Source organism: Emys orbicularis, chromosome 5 (assembly GCF_028017835.1).
Source record: "Emys orbicularis isolate rEmyOrb1 chromosome 5, rEmyOrb1.hap1, whole genome shotgun sequence".
Classification (NCBI taxonomy): Eukaryota; Metazoa; Chordata; order Testudines; family Emydidae; genus Emys; species Emys orbicularis.
The window spans coordinates 116,313,084-116,328,083 of NC_088687.1; the positions used below are offsets into that span (position 1 = coordinate 116,313,084).

Below are 15,000 nucleotides of genomic sequence, written 5' to 3' on the forward strand. Positions count from 1 at the left end.
TATCTTCAAGAACTCATGGAGGAATTCAGTGTCAAACTGGGCGGGCATATCTAATGGAGTCCCACAAGGGTCAGTCTGGGTCCAGTATTATTCAATATTTTCATTATTGACTTGGATAATGGAATGGAGAGTATACTTATAAATTGCAGATGACATCAAGCTGGGAGGGGTTGCAAGCACTTTGAAGAACAGGATTTGAATTTAAAGTGACCTTTACAAATTACAGAATTGGTCTGAAATCCACAATGAAATACAATAATGACAAGTACAAAGTGTTTCACTTAGGAAGGAAAAATTAAATGCACAACAACAAAATGGAGAATAACTGGCTAGGTGGTAGTTCTGCTGAAGAGGAACTGAGGGTTATTGTAGATCACAAATTGCATATGGAGGACACTAAGCTGTTCTGACTTTCTGCTGAGGCGCAGTTAGAAGGAATTGTGGGGTAGGTGATGTTGCTCTGCCCTTTATGCCCTCATGGATGTGTGTGTGGGGGGGGGGGGGGGAGGGGCAGGGTGCATACAGATCCCCTTCCGGACACTAGTGATAAAACTTCTGAACTCCTGGATGCTGCAGGGAAACAAGTACACCGTAAGTGGGAGCTATATGCCCAGGAACTTGAAGAAAGCTAGTTCCAAATCCCCTCTCGTACACAAAAGTGTTACTTCAGACAAACACAGCCTTAGTTGCATAATTCACCACAAAATATACCATGTCAGAAAATCCATACTTTCTATTTTTTTAATTCTTGCTTTCTATAAATACTAGATTTTTCTGGTGAACAGAATATTGTCTTCCTTGGGAACAGAAAATAAGAAAACATTTTCATGTGAGAATTTCAAATTTAAAGTAAGCTAGATCTAATTAAAAGCTGTTGTAAGATTAACTCTTACCATTTAATGCTGAAAGATGGTGATAGTCCCTGGAAGATTGTCACTGTCTCTGGATACAGGTAACTCAGTAAAAGAATACAATATTCCATTTTTACATTAACATTTCAGATTTAAGCTAAGCTAGAAATAATTGCTTACCATTTAACATCAGAAGATTGTCAGTCCCTGGATGTGGGTAACTCAAGCGACCTTTAAAAAAAAAAAAAAAAAGTACCGTGATTTTAGTTATTACGCTTAAAAAAGAAAGAAAAATCACTGCCTACAGTTTAAATATATACTTTATTTTCATTCTGCCTAGGGGACGTAAAGAGCTAATATTTAACTCCAAGCACATTAGCAACAATACCCTTGACCCAAGTTAAAGTTGACAAGAACAAACTTCTTAACCTTAATTCTCTGGTCATGAGATCTGCAGTGTGCTTTTGGGATCAGCTCCAATAGGATAAAGCCACTTTTTGTTTCATGCAACCCAGAAATAGTGTTGGCTGCTCTAGTATTCTCTTTCATACTCATTGTGAAAACTTGTTCACATGCACATTGTTTAGCAGAGTCTAATTTTTGCAGTTTGGAATTTCTCCATTGAACCAATGTATCAAAAATCCTGTTATGAGTTCAGATTAAAACATTTAACTTGCTTTTAACTGATTTATAATTGCATCTTGTTGTACTTCATATAATTGCTGCATATATTGTTCTTCCCACTAAGTTAGTTTGACAAAACCAAAACAAAACAAGAATGTTTCAATTATTTAATTTTTTTTTAAAAGCCTTTAGAATGTTAACATTCTTTAAAGTTTCTTGGAGATTCCTGCTAGCTAGTTTATGGATTATTAATGTAAAATTATAAAATACAAAAATGTGTTAAAGTAAAAATTATAGGAAATCCTCATATACTCACACCAGGATTTTAAAATATTTATTGCAGCAAACAGGGTCTTGTCAGTTAAATTTGATGTTTAAAGTGTAAAAATGTCTCCTCATTCCAATCTCCTTTTTATTAAAAAAGGAGAAGTTTTCTGTTCACAGGAAGCTGCAAACATGACAGTACTGCAAACTGACCTACACAGAAACTTACAATAGCTGCTCTGTTTAACTGCAACATGCCTTAAAGCACAAGTAAAAAAAATCCCAACATATCCATACATTTTATTGATATTAAAACACCCTTGCTTTACTATCATCTGAAATCATAATATTTTTAATTTGAACATTCAATATTATTATACTGTAACCAGATGATTGCTGAGACAATGAAGGATCCAATCCTGCAGCCTTGTGTATGTGGAACTCACGCTGATTTCAGTGGGAGTTGTGCATACAAAGACTCAATTATTATTAAAAGATTTTGTGCATACTTGTACCTTTAAAGCATGCATACACACATACACAAACCAGTAGCCACCCTCACTTTCAAGCTGCCTAACACTTCCCATTATAAGAAAAATTCAGACTTTTTTCCTTTGGAAAACTAAAGCCTCTATGGTTTGCTGCAGGACTTTGAAATTTGGCAGGGGGATACTCCTGATGCCCAAGAAGATATCTTTTTGTGTCCCAGAAAAGCTTTTTGCTGAAATCTGTTCAAATAGAATTTGGTTTTGGCCTTTTTCTTTAAGAAAAAGAAAACAAACGTGAAAATTACATACCAAAAAACTACAAAAAAGAACGTTGATTATAAAGTCAAGTACTCAAAAATGAGAAAATGCCAGAATTAAGGCTTCCTTGTTTATGTGCATTATGATACAGTTTTAATTACATTTCTACATACTGCTTTTTCCACAAGTTCCCCTCCTCATTCAGTGTACAGAATGCATGGTGCTTAAGTGAATGAATCAGGATTCCATAGGATCCCTGACTCATTTACGTTAGAAGTTGAAGGTGTGTGGTGAATAAGGCAGATGACCGCAGAAAGAAAAAGGATAGTCTTGTGGTTAAGGCCGTTGATTAACACCCCCCAGAGCTCTGTTCTATCCCTAGCTTTGACAGACTTCCTACATAATCATGAGCAAGGCACTTAAACTAAAAAAATTTCCAGATGCACTTTATGTTCCTCATTTTCTGGGCTCCAAATCTGAGACAACTGAAGTCCACTTTTCAGTTGTGTTGAGCATTCACAACAATCGAAGTCAGTGGGAGCTGTGGTTGGTCAGCCCCTCTGGCAGTAAGGCAGTATGTTCTGGAAAAGTGAGCACAGAATTGAAAGTGAGGCAGTCCAAAATTCTAATTTTGGCTCTGATACTGATTCACTGTGTGAAATTGGGCAAGTCACTTGGCCTTTTTGTCTCAGTTCTCCAGTGCTAGTCTATAAGAGGGGGATAATGCTCATCCATGCTCAGCCACAGGGTTGTTGTGAGGACTGATTAATTAATATCTGTACAGTACTTTGAGAACATCAAGTGCTATAACAAAATCACGTCCCTGGATATATCAAGTTGGGTTCTCCAAATTAGTGGCGATTTGCAAATTTACTCTTAATGTTCCTGTGCCTCAGTTATCCCTTTGTAAAACAGGAATAATATTTTCCTTGAGATAGAACAGAGAGAGAATTTAAGACACTACGTTGCTAAGCCCCATAGACAAGCTTATGAAGAAATGAGGAACTTCATTTTTTGTGTAGGGTTGGGATGGTGTTTGTTTGAAGGAGGATAAAAAGAAATATAGAACAGTTATCTTATTCACCAAGCCCCATTCGTCTTGTGCATTGGTTGCACAGGCCACCTTAATTTGGGCATTTCCTACCTTTGGAGTGCTTGACTTTGCAACCCTAAGAACATTTTTAACATAGCATTTTTGCATATATATTATTATTATAGTTTGATTTTGCAAGTTCCTGTGTGTGGGCAAACCTCAGCACTCGCAGGGAATGCAACTGGTTTAATGGGATTGTGTGTGAATGTACAGTTTTTCCCGCATGAAGTCAGTCGCAAGATCAGGGTTTTTTTTAAACAGTTCTCCAATTTCTTTTCAATTTTTTTGAAAGTGGTTGTTAATAAAATACAATTATGTTCTTATTAAATGCATGTTTGAGTGGTTAAGCACACTAAAAAGTCAAGGAAAGTTTAAAGAGACACTGTCAATCTGAAATCAGTCAATTAAAAAAGCTAAGAGAAGATTCAGGTACTACATTTTCCCATTTCTCTTTATCAACTTTTGTTGTTTTTACAACCATATTTTCCTATTTTCAAAAGTTTCTCTTTACCCTGATGATACATGAAAGACCCACATAAACAGAGGTAGGGAAACTGTGAACCCAACCTCACACAAAGTGCTGTCAAATATATAAAGTAAAAAAGTATTTTTTTCAAGTCTCTTTCAGTGATAATAAGTAAAAAAAATTCAGGTAAAAGTGCAATTTTAAAGTTGATATCTCCTTAAGCTTACTCAGCAACATAACTTGGTGGTGTGTTGTGTATTTTATGAAGTATAAAATGTGCAACACAACACTGCTAATGTTACGAGAGCAACATTAACTTTTAGTAGAGACATTAATATTTGAACTTGCAACCTTACTGTTGCACTAATGCTAATTTTTTTTTGCAGTTCATTGCCTAAGTTCTATTTCTCTTATGGTGGAAAAAAATTATCTGTAAACAGTTACAAATCTGCTGTCTACCCCCACCTCCCCCCAACCTCCTCCAGTGAGCATGGTCCATCTGGTGGCTTTCAAAAGCAAGCTCTTCAGGTGTGTTGAGACTAAGTAAGATGCTAGGAATGGAAACTACAAATAAGAAATGCAGATACAGAGAAGCTTTCAATTATATCAAACTCTTTTTTCCATAGGTAAACCTATATTGTAATTTTCCTTTCCTCACTATCTCCTAGTGTCTATTATAATAATCTACTATTCTTGTAATATTCCTAACAATTTCCCCAAGTTTGTTTTCCCCTTATAGAGAAGCACAGAGAAAATGTGTAATGCCTGTTTACACCTTACAAAATGGGTGTAAAATATTACCACTTATGTAAATGAGTGACTACTTCTGATTTGATAATATTTTACATCTATTTTGCACAGGTGTAAGTGGCTACAGGAAAGCAAGTAGTGGTGAATCAGGCTTCAAGACTAATATTGCTTCCTTTCAACACAGAACACGTTAAACACACAAGGGGGGAGGGGGAAAGACTCCAGCTTATCCACACTGGAGACACAATTCAGGCTCTTCAACAAAAATAAAAAGAATCCCCAAAGCGACACCATAAGCCACTAGCTTCTCAGTTCTAATGCACTTCCACGAGAAGCATAGTTACTTGTCCAATTGCCTGTTAACATGACCTAGTCTAGCATAAGTACACTGAATTGCTTGCTGTTGCAATACCTATAAATCAAGTCTTCTCTGTGTGTTTTTGGCATGAGCAAGAAGCAGTTTGGAAAAAACAAAACAAAACACAAAAGACCATTTCTAAAAGAAGCAGCCTGGGGACCAATGTTCAGGTACTTCAGCTTGGCTTTTCTCTGATGTTCTCTAGTGCTCCTCAAAACAACTTGAGTCAGATGTTAAAAGAAGAATCAGTAAGGAACAGCTTTATAATTTTGGTATATGACCTCACTGTCTTCAGCTTGGATTCTACTGATCTTAAAAGTTAAGTCTCTAACTTAAATGCTGTTTACTAATATTTTGATCTGAAATGCCTGGTGGGAAAGCAATATGGATAAAAGTTCAATCCAGATGTTAAATGTTACAATCTTATTTTTCTATAGCATTAAGACCATTATAAAAATTTACAAAGTTTAACATCCAGTTTTCAAAGACTTATTTAGATTTACATAAGAATTACATTTTACTTTGATCAGAGACTTTATACTGATTAAACTTAGAGTAAATAAAGTTAGAACTGCATATTTATAAACATATGCTAGTTCTTAGAACATGTCTGAATTTATCTTACAGCAGAAAGTAATTAGATAAAATCCATAGTTCTGTAAATTAATGAGAGCAAAAACAGTGAAATCCCCATTTTCTAACAAATGGATTTTCAAATATAAAATATAAAGACAAATGCTGTAAACTAGTACATACAAGGTCTGTTCTGCATTCCAATAATCCAAGACAAGATGCTTAGTCATACTCCAGACACTGTAAGCAGCTAAATCTGAAACACGTGCTTAAAATTCCAAGGACTTTCATTTTACCACTGCAGTACTACATAAAAGATGCATTGTTTTGTTTAAATTTACAATTGAAAAAACTTGCTATAAAAACATTTTTGTTATAACAAACCATACTATTTACCAAGAGATTTTATTAAGTAGGCACATTCTACAAATAAACACGCCAGGTTTGTCAGTTAACTTTAGAAATATTGTGATGGGCAAGACACTCGAAGAGAATTTGGCTACCGAGACACTGTTGTAGGGTCTGAACTAACAAAAACTAAGGGTTTGTAGCTTCTTTTGTCCTGCACCTTAAAAAGGAATATTGAAGTTGCCAAAATCAAAGGAATGACACGTGGAGACTGCAAAAAGTAAAGGGGGTGGAAGATAGGTTTTAAGCTATTCTCATGGATGTCACTTTTTCTCCCATTTACTCTTAAGGAATAGAATTGAAGAATGCTTTATGTTAATCAATAATTTATCCTTTCACTTTGAACAAGTAATATATTTCCCAAAGAGAAGCAATATCTTGCTCAAAATATTTAGTTCAAACAGATGTACTCAACTACTCAATTTAAATTCAGTTGGTGAGTGTGGATTATTCTCTGCCTCTCAAATAAAAGCTTTTCCTTTTAATCCACCTTTATATTTGACTTTCAGAATGCGTGCTCAGACATTAATCAGTTTTAGTACACTTATGAACATCAGCAGCCATATTATGAAATGCCATTATATGTATGGCAATGTGTAGGCCAAAACTTTAGGATCAGAGATTTAAAGACCTACATCTATATTTAGGCCTCTACTGACCTAATTTTTAGAAGCACAGAATGTCTACACCTCCTATTGAATTCATCATGTTTTCAGAAGTTCCTAAATTAGAAGTGTTAACTTTAAGCACACTGGTTTTAAAATTTTATCTTTAGTCTTAGTGAAGATGCAATATGCCACAATCAGTGCAGCACAGTATCATGACAGTGTAGATGTGGGGCAAACTGAGGGTTAAGTTATACTGTAGCAGCACATCCAAAGTGCACATCCCCAGATGGAGTTTGAATAATCAAGTTATTCTGATTGAAATTACAATAATTTTTTTCAAAAGTAGACTAGACTTCTAGGTAGGTTTTGAAAACTTCCAACAAAACAGGTAGCTAAGATGTAACATGATTTATTGAGAAACAGAGGATTTGTCACCTAAGAAGGAGAAGTGTGGCAATTTGTGGTTGCCTAAAGATAGTCCCTGCCCAAAAGACCTTAGACATTGCCTATCTCTTAATATGTGTTTGTACGGTACCTCGCACAATGTGAGCCTTATCAAAATTGAGGCCTCTGTGTTAATGTAAGATAAATAATAATTAGGAATTTCTGGAGGTAGAAAATGAGTGGATGAGCACAGACTACCATACATGAATAGTAATTACTTCTAACCATACCTAGTTCTGAACCTAATTTCTTTGAATAAGAAAAGGCACTTTTCTTGTAGTGAGTACTAAATGCATAGCAAGTTTGAAGTCTTTAAACACGTCTAAATTGGAGGAGAAATAGTTTAAACATAGCACAAAAAAAGAAATAACATTTCACTTGCACAACTCAGATGGCTTGGGTTGATTCAAAACTTTAAAAATAAGTCCTCTGGACTTAGATTAAGACTGTTAAAATTCTTTTGTGCTGAATTTTTAAGTCATTACACAGTGAAAACAGGAATTAAAATTGAAGTCCACAAACTAACTATAAGGTCACTGCTGTGGCCCTATGATTTCAATGAAGCATGTCGGAGGAGAGGAAACAACTTTCCAAAAGTTCAGAAATGAACTAGCTGCACTTTTAACCTCAAAGAAACAGGTTACTTGTACAAACAGGTTACTCTCTCCTGTTTTGGAAAAAAAAGTTTACAGGACAGAATTGAGTTATTTGTGTTAAAACACACATGTAGTTAAGCTATAATTTCACTACAGTTCCAATACTTTTCTATTACCAATGGTATGCAGCTAGAGTTCTTATTTTTTACAAGTCTGAGGAATTTTAACTTCAGATTAAGACTAATTTATGTATGCACTAGTACCAGTAGCCAAGAATGTGTCTTCACATTTCACTCAATCAATTTGGAATTATCCTCAAAAAGAGTGGACAAAAAATGTCTAAACATACCAAGAGAGACAAGATGAACGAGATAAAGGTGTTAACTTCCCACTTCACCTTGAATAGTCTCTTGCAACATGCATCAACTCCTTATCTATTCTACCTTGTATTCTGTGATACTCTAAGTACCTTTCCCAGACCTAAAGAAGAGCTCTTTGTAAACTTGAAAGCTTGTCTCTCTCTCCAACAGAAGTTGGTCCAATAAAAGATATTACCCTCATCCATCTTGTCTTACTAATATTTTGGGACCAACACGGATATATGAACACTGTAAATGTTTGAAGGCAGAAATATGTTGCAGCTGAAGAGTGACTTTTCGAGTCAGCTGGGTTCTTGAAGTAAACTATTTATATTAGAAATAAAGGACACCAATATTGTAAATTGTAAATCAACCATAAATATATTTTGCATATAAATATAGATTATAATATATATTTGAAATGATGCTTTCTATGGGTTGAAGAAGCAATTCAGCTACCAATTCAAAATGAATCTAAATTAACAAAGAATGGGTGACATTTTCTTTAGTTAGCATAGTAACATACCTTTAAGCGGATCGTGCTCTGCTCTCATGATGTCAATAAGAGAGTTTTCCAATGAGTGCATATTCAGACTGTCATACATTCTATTTCGATCCTAAAAGGGAACAAAATTTCTTAGTACTGGAGTACAAAAATTGTACTTTTTAAACATGGAAACTTGACAGGAAGACTGAGACTACTTTGAGGTAGTGCACTCATAATGTGGTGATGGATGGCAGTGTAAAAGCCAAAAGGTGGTGAAAATGGACTATTGCTTGTTAGTTTGAATAGAACTTTCCTGAAAGTAGCTTTTATGGCAGCCAAATATAAAACCAGAGATATACTTTGAATCTGGAAAAGATATAGTTCAACATCTTTTCCTTCACGTCAAGTTATATACACATTATACAGACATACACACACACACACACACACTTAAAGAATATTATCAAGTCTGCAAAATCAAACACTCAAAACTTAAGAAATGCCACAATTAAGACTGTACAGCCTCAACTCAAGGCCCTTTTGTGTATGCATAATGATAAACATTTAATTACATGACCACATAATTTTTTTTTAACAGACCCCCTGCCTCATTCAGTGCACAGGATGGACCTGCTCCGGGGAGAATCAGGTGTATATAGTGAAGACTTGTCTGTAGGATCCTATCACAGAGTTCACCACTTACTTCTGGCTCATCTTTCTCTCTCTCTCTCTCTCTCAATACTCGACTGCTCCCTTCCTGGTCTCTCAAAATGGACGGGTAATTTTGTTAGGGACTCCTGCTTCCACAAACTCCTCCATGAGTTTCACAGCTGTCTCTAAGGTGACGGGCTGGTGTCTCTGCACCCAAATCCTCAGCAAGACACTGCCTCTTTGTAGCTTGGCCCTCTGGCCAGGCCACAATAATTTTTGCTTTCTAGGATTTCAACGTCCGTCTGGCCCACCTACCACTCCGGGTTCCAGCTCAGAGACCCTATCACTAGCAACCATGGCATATGAAATCCCAGACTCTGTTGCTGTTTTCCTGGTCTCCTTCTTACTTTTCCTTATCTTCTGGCCTACCCTTAGGTTACCACTGGAGCATTCCCATCTCCCTGTGGCTATTTCACCCCCCGCCCCTCTCGGGTTCTTGCCAGAGTCTATAATCCAAATCAGGATCCCAGGGCTTACTCTCCTCCTAGACCTCCTTCCTCCTTGTCTCTTGCCAACTCCCCTCTTCTCTGGGGAAAGACTGCAGAGTTCCTTCTTATAGCCCTCTCTTATCACCATCTTCCTCTCTTTATGACTGTCCCAGCTCCTCTGCCACTTGGATTTCATTAGTCATTAGGCTTTACCAGCCCTAACTCTCCTCCAGGTGCAGCCTGTCACAGGGTTAATTGGCCCTTTTTACTTAGTCAAGCCTTGTGTGGAGTATACACCCCAACACAAACTCTGAATTCAATTTGCTGCAAAAGTTGGAAGGTGTATATTGAACGAGGCAGAGGATTATAAAGAAGGATGGTGCCATAGTTAGAGGTTGAATGCTGCCCTGAGAATTGGCTTTCCTCTCTGCCTCTGCCACAGAGTTCCTATATTAAGTTGGGCAAGTCACTTAAAGCAAACATTTCACAGGTGGCAATTAACTATGCGCTCCACCTTTTTGGGTATGTGACTCACGACTCTGTGGTCTCATTTGGAGAAGTATTAAATGCTCATAGCTGCAACTGAAGTCTGGGGAGTTGTGCTTTGAATATATGAAGTTCTTTATTATGCTAAGTAGACTGAAAAAAAATCAGATCCTAGGTGTCTCAAATTGAGCAAAGTTAGTGTATAATTTTTACCTTAATCTCTGTGCTTCAGTTCCCCATTTGTAAAATGGGGATAAGAATACCCCCTCATATCACGGTGGGGGAGGGGGGCAACAAAATTAATTCATTGATATTTGTGAACCAGATACCATAGTGATGAGCACCACAGAAAACCCCCTGAGGAAATTAATAACTCCGTCTTTGGAGTAGGGTTTGAATAGCGTGCAGTAAATAAGGCACGGGTCCACTCATTGAACAATGTAGAAAAGGAGAATACTGAATAGCTGCTCACTAAGTGAGCACCATTTGTTTTGTGCACTGAATGAGACAAGAAAAAAAAGTTTAATAATTTCATTAAAGACTATGTTATTGCAAATGTACAAAAGGAACAGGTTAAGATTGCACAGGCAATAAGCTTGTCCTACAGAAGCAACAAAGTGTGCACCCTCTAGCTTTACAACTTTTAGCATATTAGAGCTGGTTGGAAATTTTCCCCACCAATGTTTTTCAACAAAAATGTAGGTTCTCGGGGGGCGGGAATCAATTTTCCACAGGAAAACTATAGGAACTGTATTGTCAGTGATAGCGAAATAAGTTAAAAAAAAGTCTTTAACATACAACTTCTGATTTACTGGCTAGGAAGCTACAGATAGAATACTATATTTAAACATATCTGAAAATACCAGTAAGATTTTGAAATTCGTAACCAGTAGTACGGACTATGCAACTAGTTGCCGTTATTCAAGTATTTGTGGCTCATGTGGCAATTAATACATCTATGTAACAAAGTTCTAGTTCAAGTGTCTTACAGTTTAGATTCTTTTGGTTAGAATATTGCCACATGACTATAGAGGTGAGAGAAGGAATAAAGTTCTTCCTGTTAAAGGGCAGATTGTGACACTAGCTCTTTTTGGGGTGGTGACAATATACAGGGGTCATAGTCCTGCCCTTATATCACTCCATTTTGGGTACTTACCCTAAGCATGTCATGCCCCCGCAAGGAAGTTTAAAAAGTGTGGGAGGAAGGAAGAAAGGACCGTTGTACCACCGTGTCCACTATGCCCCTGAGCAAGACCAGCCACAAAGTGGTCTTAAAATGTTTATCATTCATTTTTAAAACATCTGAAAACAAAAAGCACCTAATCACTGCACAAAAAAACATACACTAGCGAGGACACCAAAATAAATAGCTAGATATCTAATCTGGCCAAATCCTAACCTACTACAAAGTAATAAAGCCTACAAAATACACAAACCTTCAGCCTTGCCTTGAAAGATGCCACCAATGAGCTTTGGCAGACATCTAGGGAGTAAGCATTCAAAATTGACAGGCCGCTCCTAGCCATACACTCAACTATACAGTGTAATCAGCTAGTCCAAACTTGACTATCTCAAGGAAAATAGAAATTTCTTTGGGTACAGGGCCCAATTTTAAGTCTTTGTTCCAGTAAGTTTTATCAGCGTAAAAGTTTGAAACATACTCCCTAAATAGGCAGCCAATACAGCTTTACAGAGCGCAGGTATCAAGTGTAGGCCTTTGCTTTCTAAGGCAGCACCAAAAAGTGTTGCTATAATAAGAAGTCTGTGTGTATGTGTGTAAGTCACCACATCAAGCTCGATGTCCAGAAGGAAAGGTTACAACTAGTTCTTTGAAAGGGGATTGTTCTGACCACTAACACATGTTCAGCGTAGTCAAGTGACTCATGTTACAAATCTTCTTGTACCCATTCATCAATTTGCTGAAGTAGTGACAATGCAGACTGAATCAGTAATATGGAGAGAATATCTTGCAAGTATAATACTTTGTGTTAGTCTCAAAGTCACCTTTGACAAAGTTTTTTACAAAAACATCAGGCTAACAGACCGATCAACCACAGAGAATAAAATAGAGTAAACAATACTATGCTTGTAGAGATGGCAGAATACGTTAGTTTGAACATTAATACACTATTGAGATGTCTCAAGCAGCTGATAATTATACAAGAAATAGATAAGTTCTGGAAAAATGCACCATGAAACCAACAATACACCTGCATCAATGATGTTTTCATCCTCTTGACAGAAGACCTAAGCTCTCTCATAGATTTCTATCAATCACCGCCCTTCCAACAAACTCTCCAGAACACTGCCACACTAGCGTCAATTTCTTGGACAGCACAATTAGCTTAAACAATGGAACCCTACTAACAACCATATCAAGAACCCACCAATCACCCCAGACATACCAAAATCTCTTATCTCTCAGACATGCACTCAGATATCTCAGAATTTGCTCTGAAGAGAAAGTCCACGATACACACCTAAACACACTTAAAGCCACCTTCACTAAACCAGGACACTCCACCAGAGAAGTAGATCGCATCATGGAATGGGCCACGCAAATACCCTGGAAAAGCCTACTTCAACACAGAAAAAAACCCACTGACAGCACACCCCTAATTGTCACTACCACCTCATACTGGAACCCATACAGGGGATCAAACAATTACAATCCATATTTGATGGGAATTACATCCTGAAATAAATCTTTCCCAAACCCCCTCTACTGGCCTTCAAACCACCCTTCAACCTCATCATCAGATACAAGCTTCCCACAGACCACAACACCAACTCCAAGTGGCACCCGACCCTGCCAGAACAACAGATGAAAAATCTGCGAACATATCTCCACTGCTAAAACGATCAATACTCTGGCACAACACACCTTCCAAGATTCATGGGTCCTACATATGCTTATCACAACTTGTGGTATACCTTATCAAGTGCATTAAATGTCCCAACAACTATGTGGGGTGAAACCAGACAATCACTACATTCTCAAATGAAGTCACACAGGAAAATGATAAAAGACAAAAACACCATATCACCCTCAGGAGAACACTTTTCACAAAGCAATCACTCTAGAGCTGATCTTTCAATACTCCTCCTCCAAGGAAACTTGCACAACACCTTCAAAAGATGATCCTGGGAACATACATTCATAACTGCTAGGCACCAAAAACCACTGACTCAATGTGGACACTGGTTTTATGGCTCATTACAACAATCTGTAACACCCCCACCCTCCTGCTACCTTTAATTGCCCACTTCTAACCCTTGATGCATAGCAATCTATCACTCAGTTGACCACTTCATTTCACGTGACCACCTACTGTGTGTTACCCCTTATGAGTCACAGTCTATCCCGATTTGTAGTTAGCTCAGACACTCTGCTTCCTTCCCCAGACCTGAAGAAGATCTCTCAAAAGCTTGTACCTTCCACCAACATAAGTTGGGCCAATAAAAGATAATTACATAAACTACTTTGGGTCGCCAAGAATTTTTCACAAGCGTAGTAATGAGTTTCTTGTATTACAAAAAATAGCACAGTGAATTTGTTGCCAGATTCTCTTATTAGCTTTTCATTGTTTTGAATATAGAAGTGCTTGAATCCTGCTTGATCTAATCTTCTGGTGCTTCAATAGCTTCTCAGTTTCAAAATACAACATAATGAACTGAAATTGAAAGTTTACACCAAACGAACTTAGTCTCAAAGGTACCCTCAATTCCCCTACAAGCTATAATTGGGTTCATTTTAAGGCTCTTACAATAAGGAAAATATTTTAGAGAAAACTTGATCTGTCAGCTGACTTTTCAGAAGCTATGTTTACAAGTTCTTTACACAGTAGAAACATCAAGTATTCTAACCATCAGATGCAATGTCACTAGAAGTCCTGTCAGTCAACTTAGCACAAAGTAGTACACTAACAGAATACATGTTCAGGGGTTAAATTTTTCAGTAGATCTAAAACTAGGGGGACGGGACTTTACATTTTCTCTAAGGCACCAATCTCACCACTAACTGAAAAAGCACATACAAATTAGCCACTTCATTTTTACCTACCCCCTGGATTTCATGCATTTATTGATTCCATCAAACTCAACCCTATTTCTAATAATCTCTCTTTCACACTTTGTTTACCACTTAGTTTCCTCCAACCTTTCTCATTTAAAAAGAACGTATCAGGTGTAGTCTTCCTGGATGAGGAGATCTGAATGTTACTACTTCTAGACTGGAGTTAACAAGGCCCTTTCTTCAGTCACCCAGATAATACTGCTAGCATAATGTGCAATCTTACTTTGGAGGCAGTGTGCTGCTTCTCATATCACCAATGGTCAAGGAAGTGAAGGACCATATTTGATTCCCAACTAATACACGTCTTCAAAACAAGGCCCTCTATTCCTTTCAATTTCTGATACGTTCCACTAGCACCAGCAAAACTGATAAGAATTGACTCTAGGAAAATACTATGTACACCATCACATTTGCAATTTTGTTCTAGAATTCTCCAGATCATTTAAAAAAATGTGTGGAAAAGAAGTGGAGTTCTCATGGTACCATATGCAATTTAAATCCTCTTTTTTCCAGAGCCATTGTTCTCAGTAGAATGTATTTAAGACTTCTAAATAAATCCACACACAAGTTATGCAAATACTATCTTGGCTTTGCACTTATCGGAGTAATTAATTACTTAGAGAAGTTCAATACACACTGCAGGCACATCTCACAATGCTCTTTAGATGTCACT

The 15,000-nt window shown here is 37.1% G+C and overlaps 1 protein-coding gene across 4 annotated transcripts in view; it reads right to left on the bottom strand.

Annotated features, from left to right (window-relative positions):
* Window positions 1-15,000, bottom strand: part of CPEB2 (cytoplasmic polyadenylation element binding protein 2) — an 81,003-nt gene that overhangs the window by 53,572 nt on the left and 12,431 nt on the right. For all 4 annotated transcript variants that reach the window (XM_065405645.1, XM_065405648.1, XM_065405646.1 and 1 more), the window contains exons 3-4: window positions 8,667-8,757; window positions 1,032-1,082 (exon numbers count right to left, since the gene is read on the bottom strand). In XM_065405645.1, coding sequence (XP_065261717.1) covers window positions 1,032-1,082; window positions 8,667-8,757 — 142 coding nt within the window. The remainder of the gene's footprint in view (window positions 1-1,031; window positions 1,083-8,666; window positions 8,758-15,000) is intronic.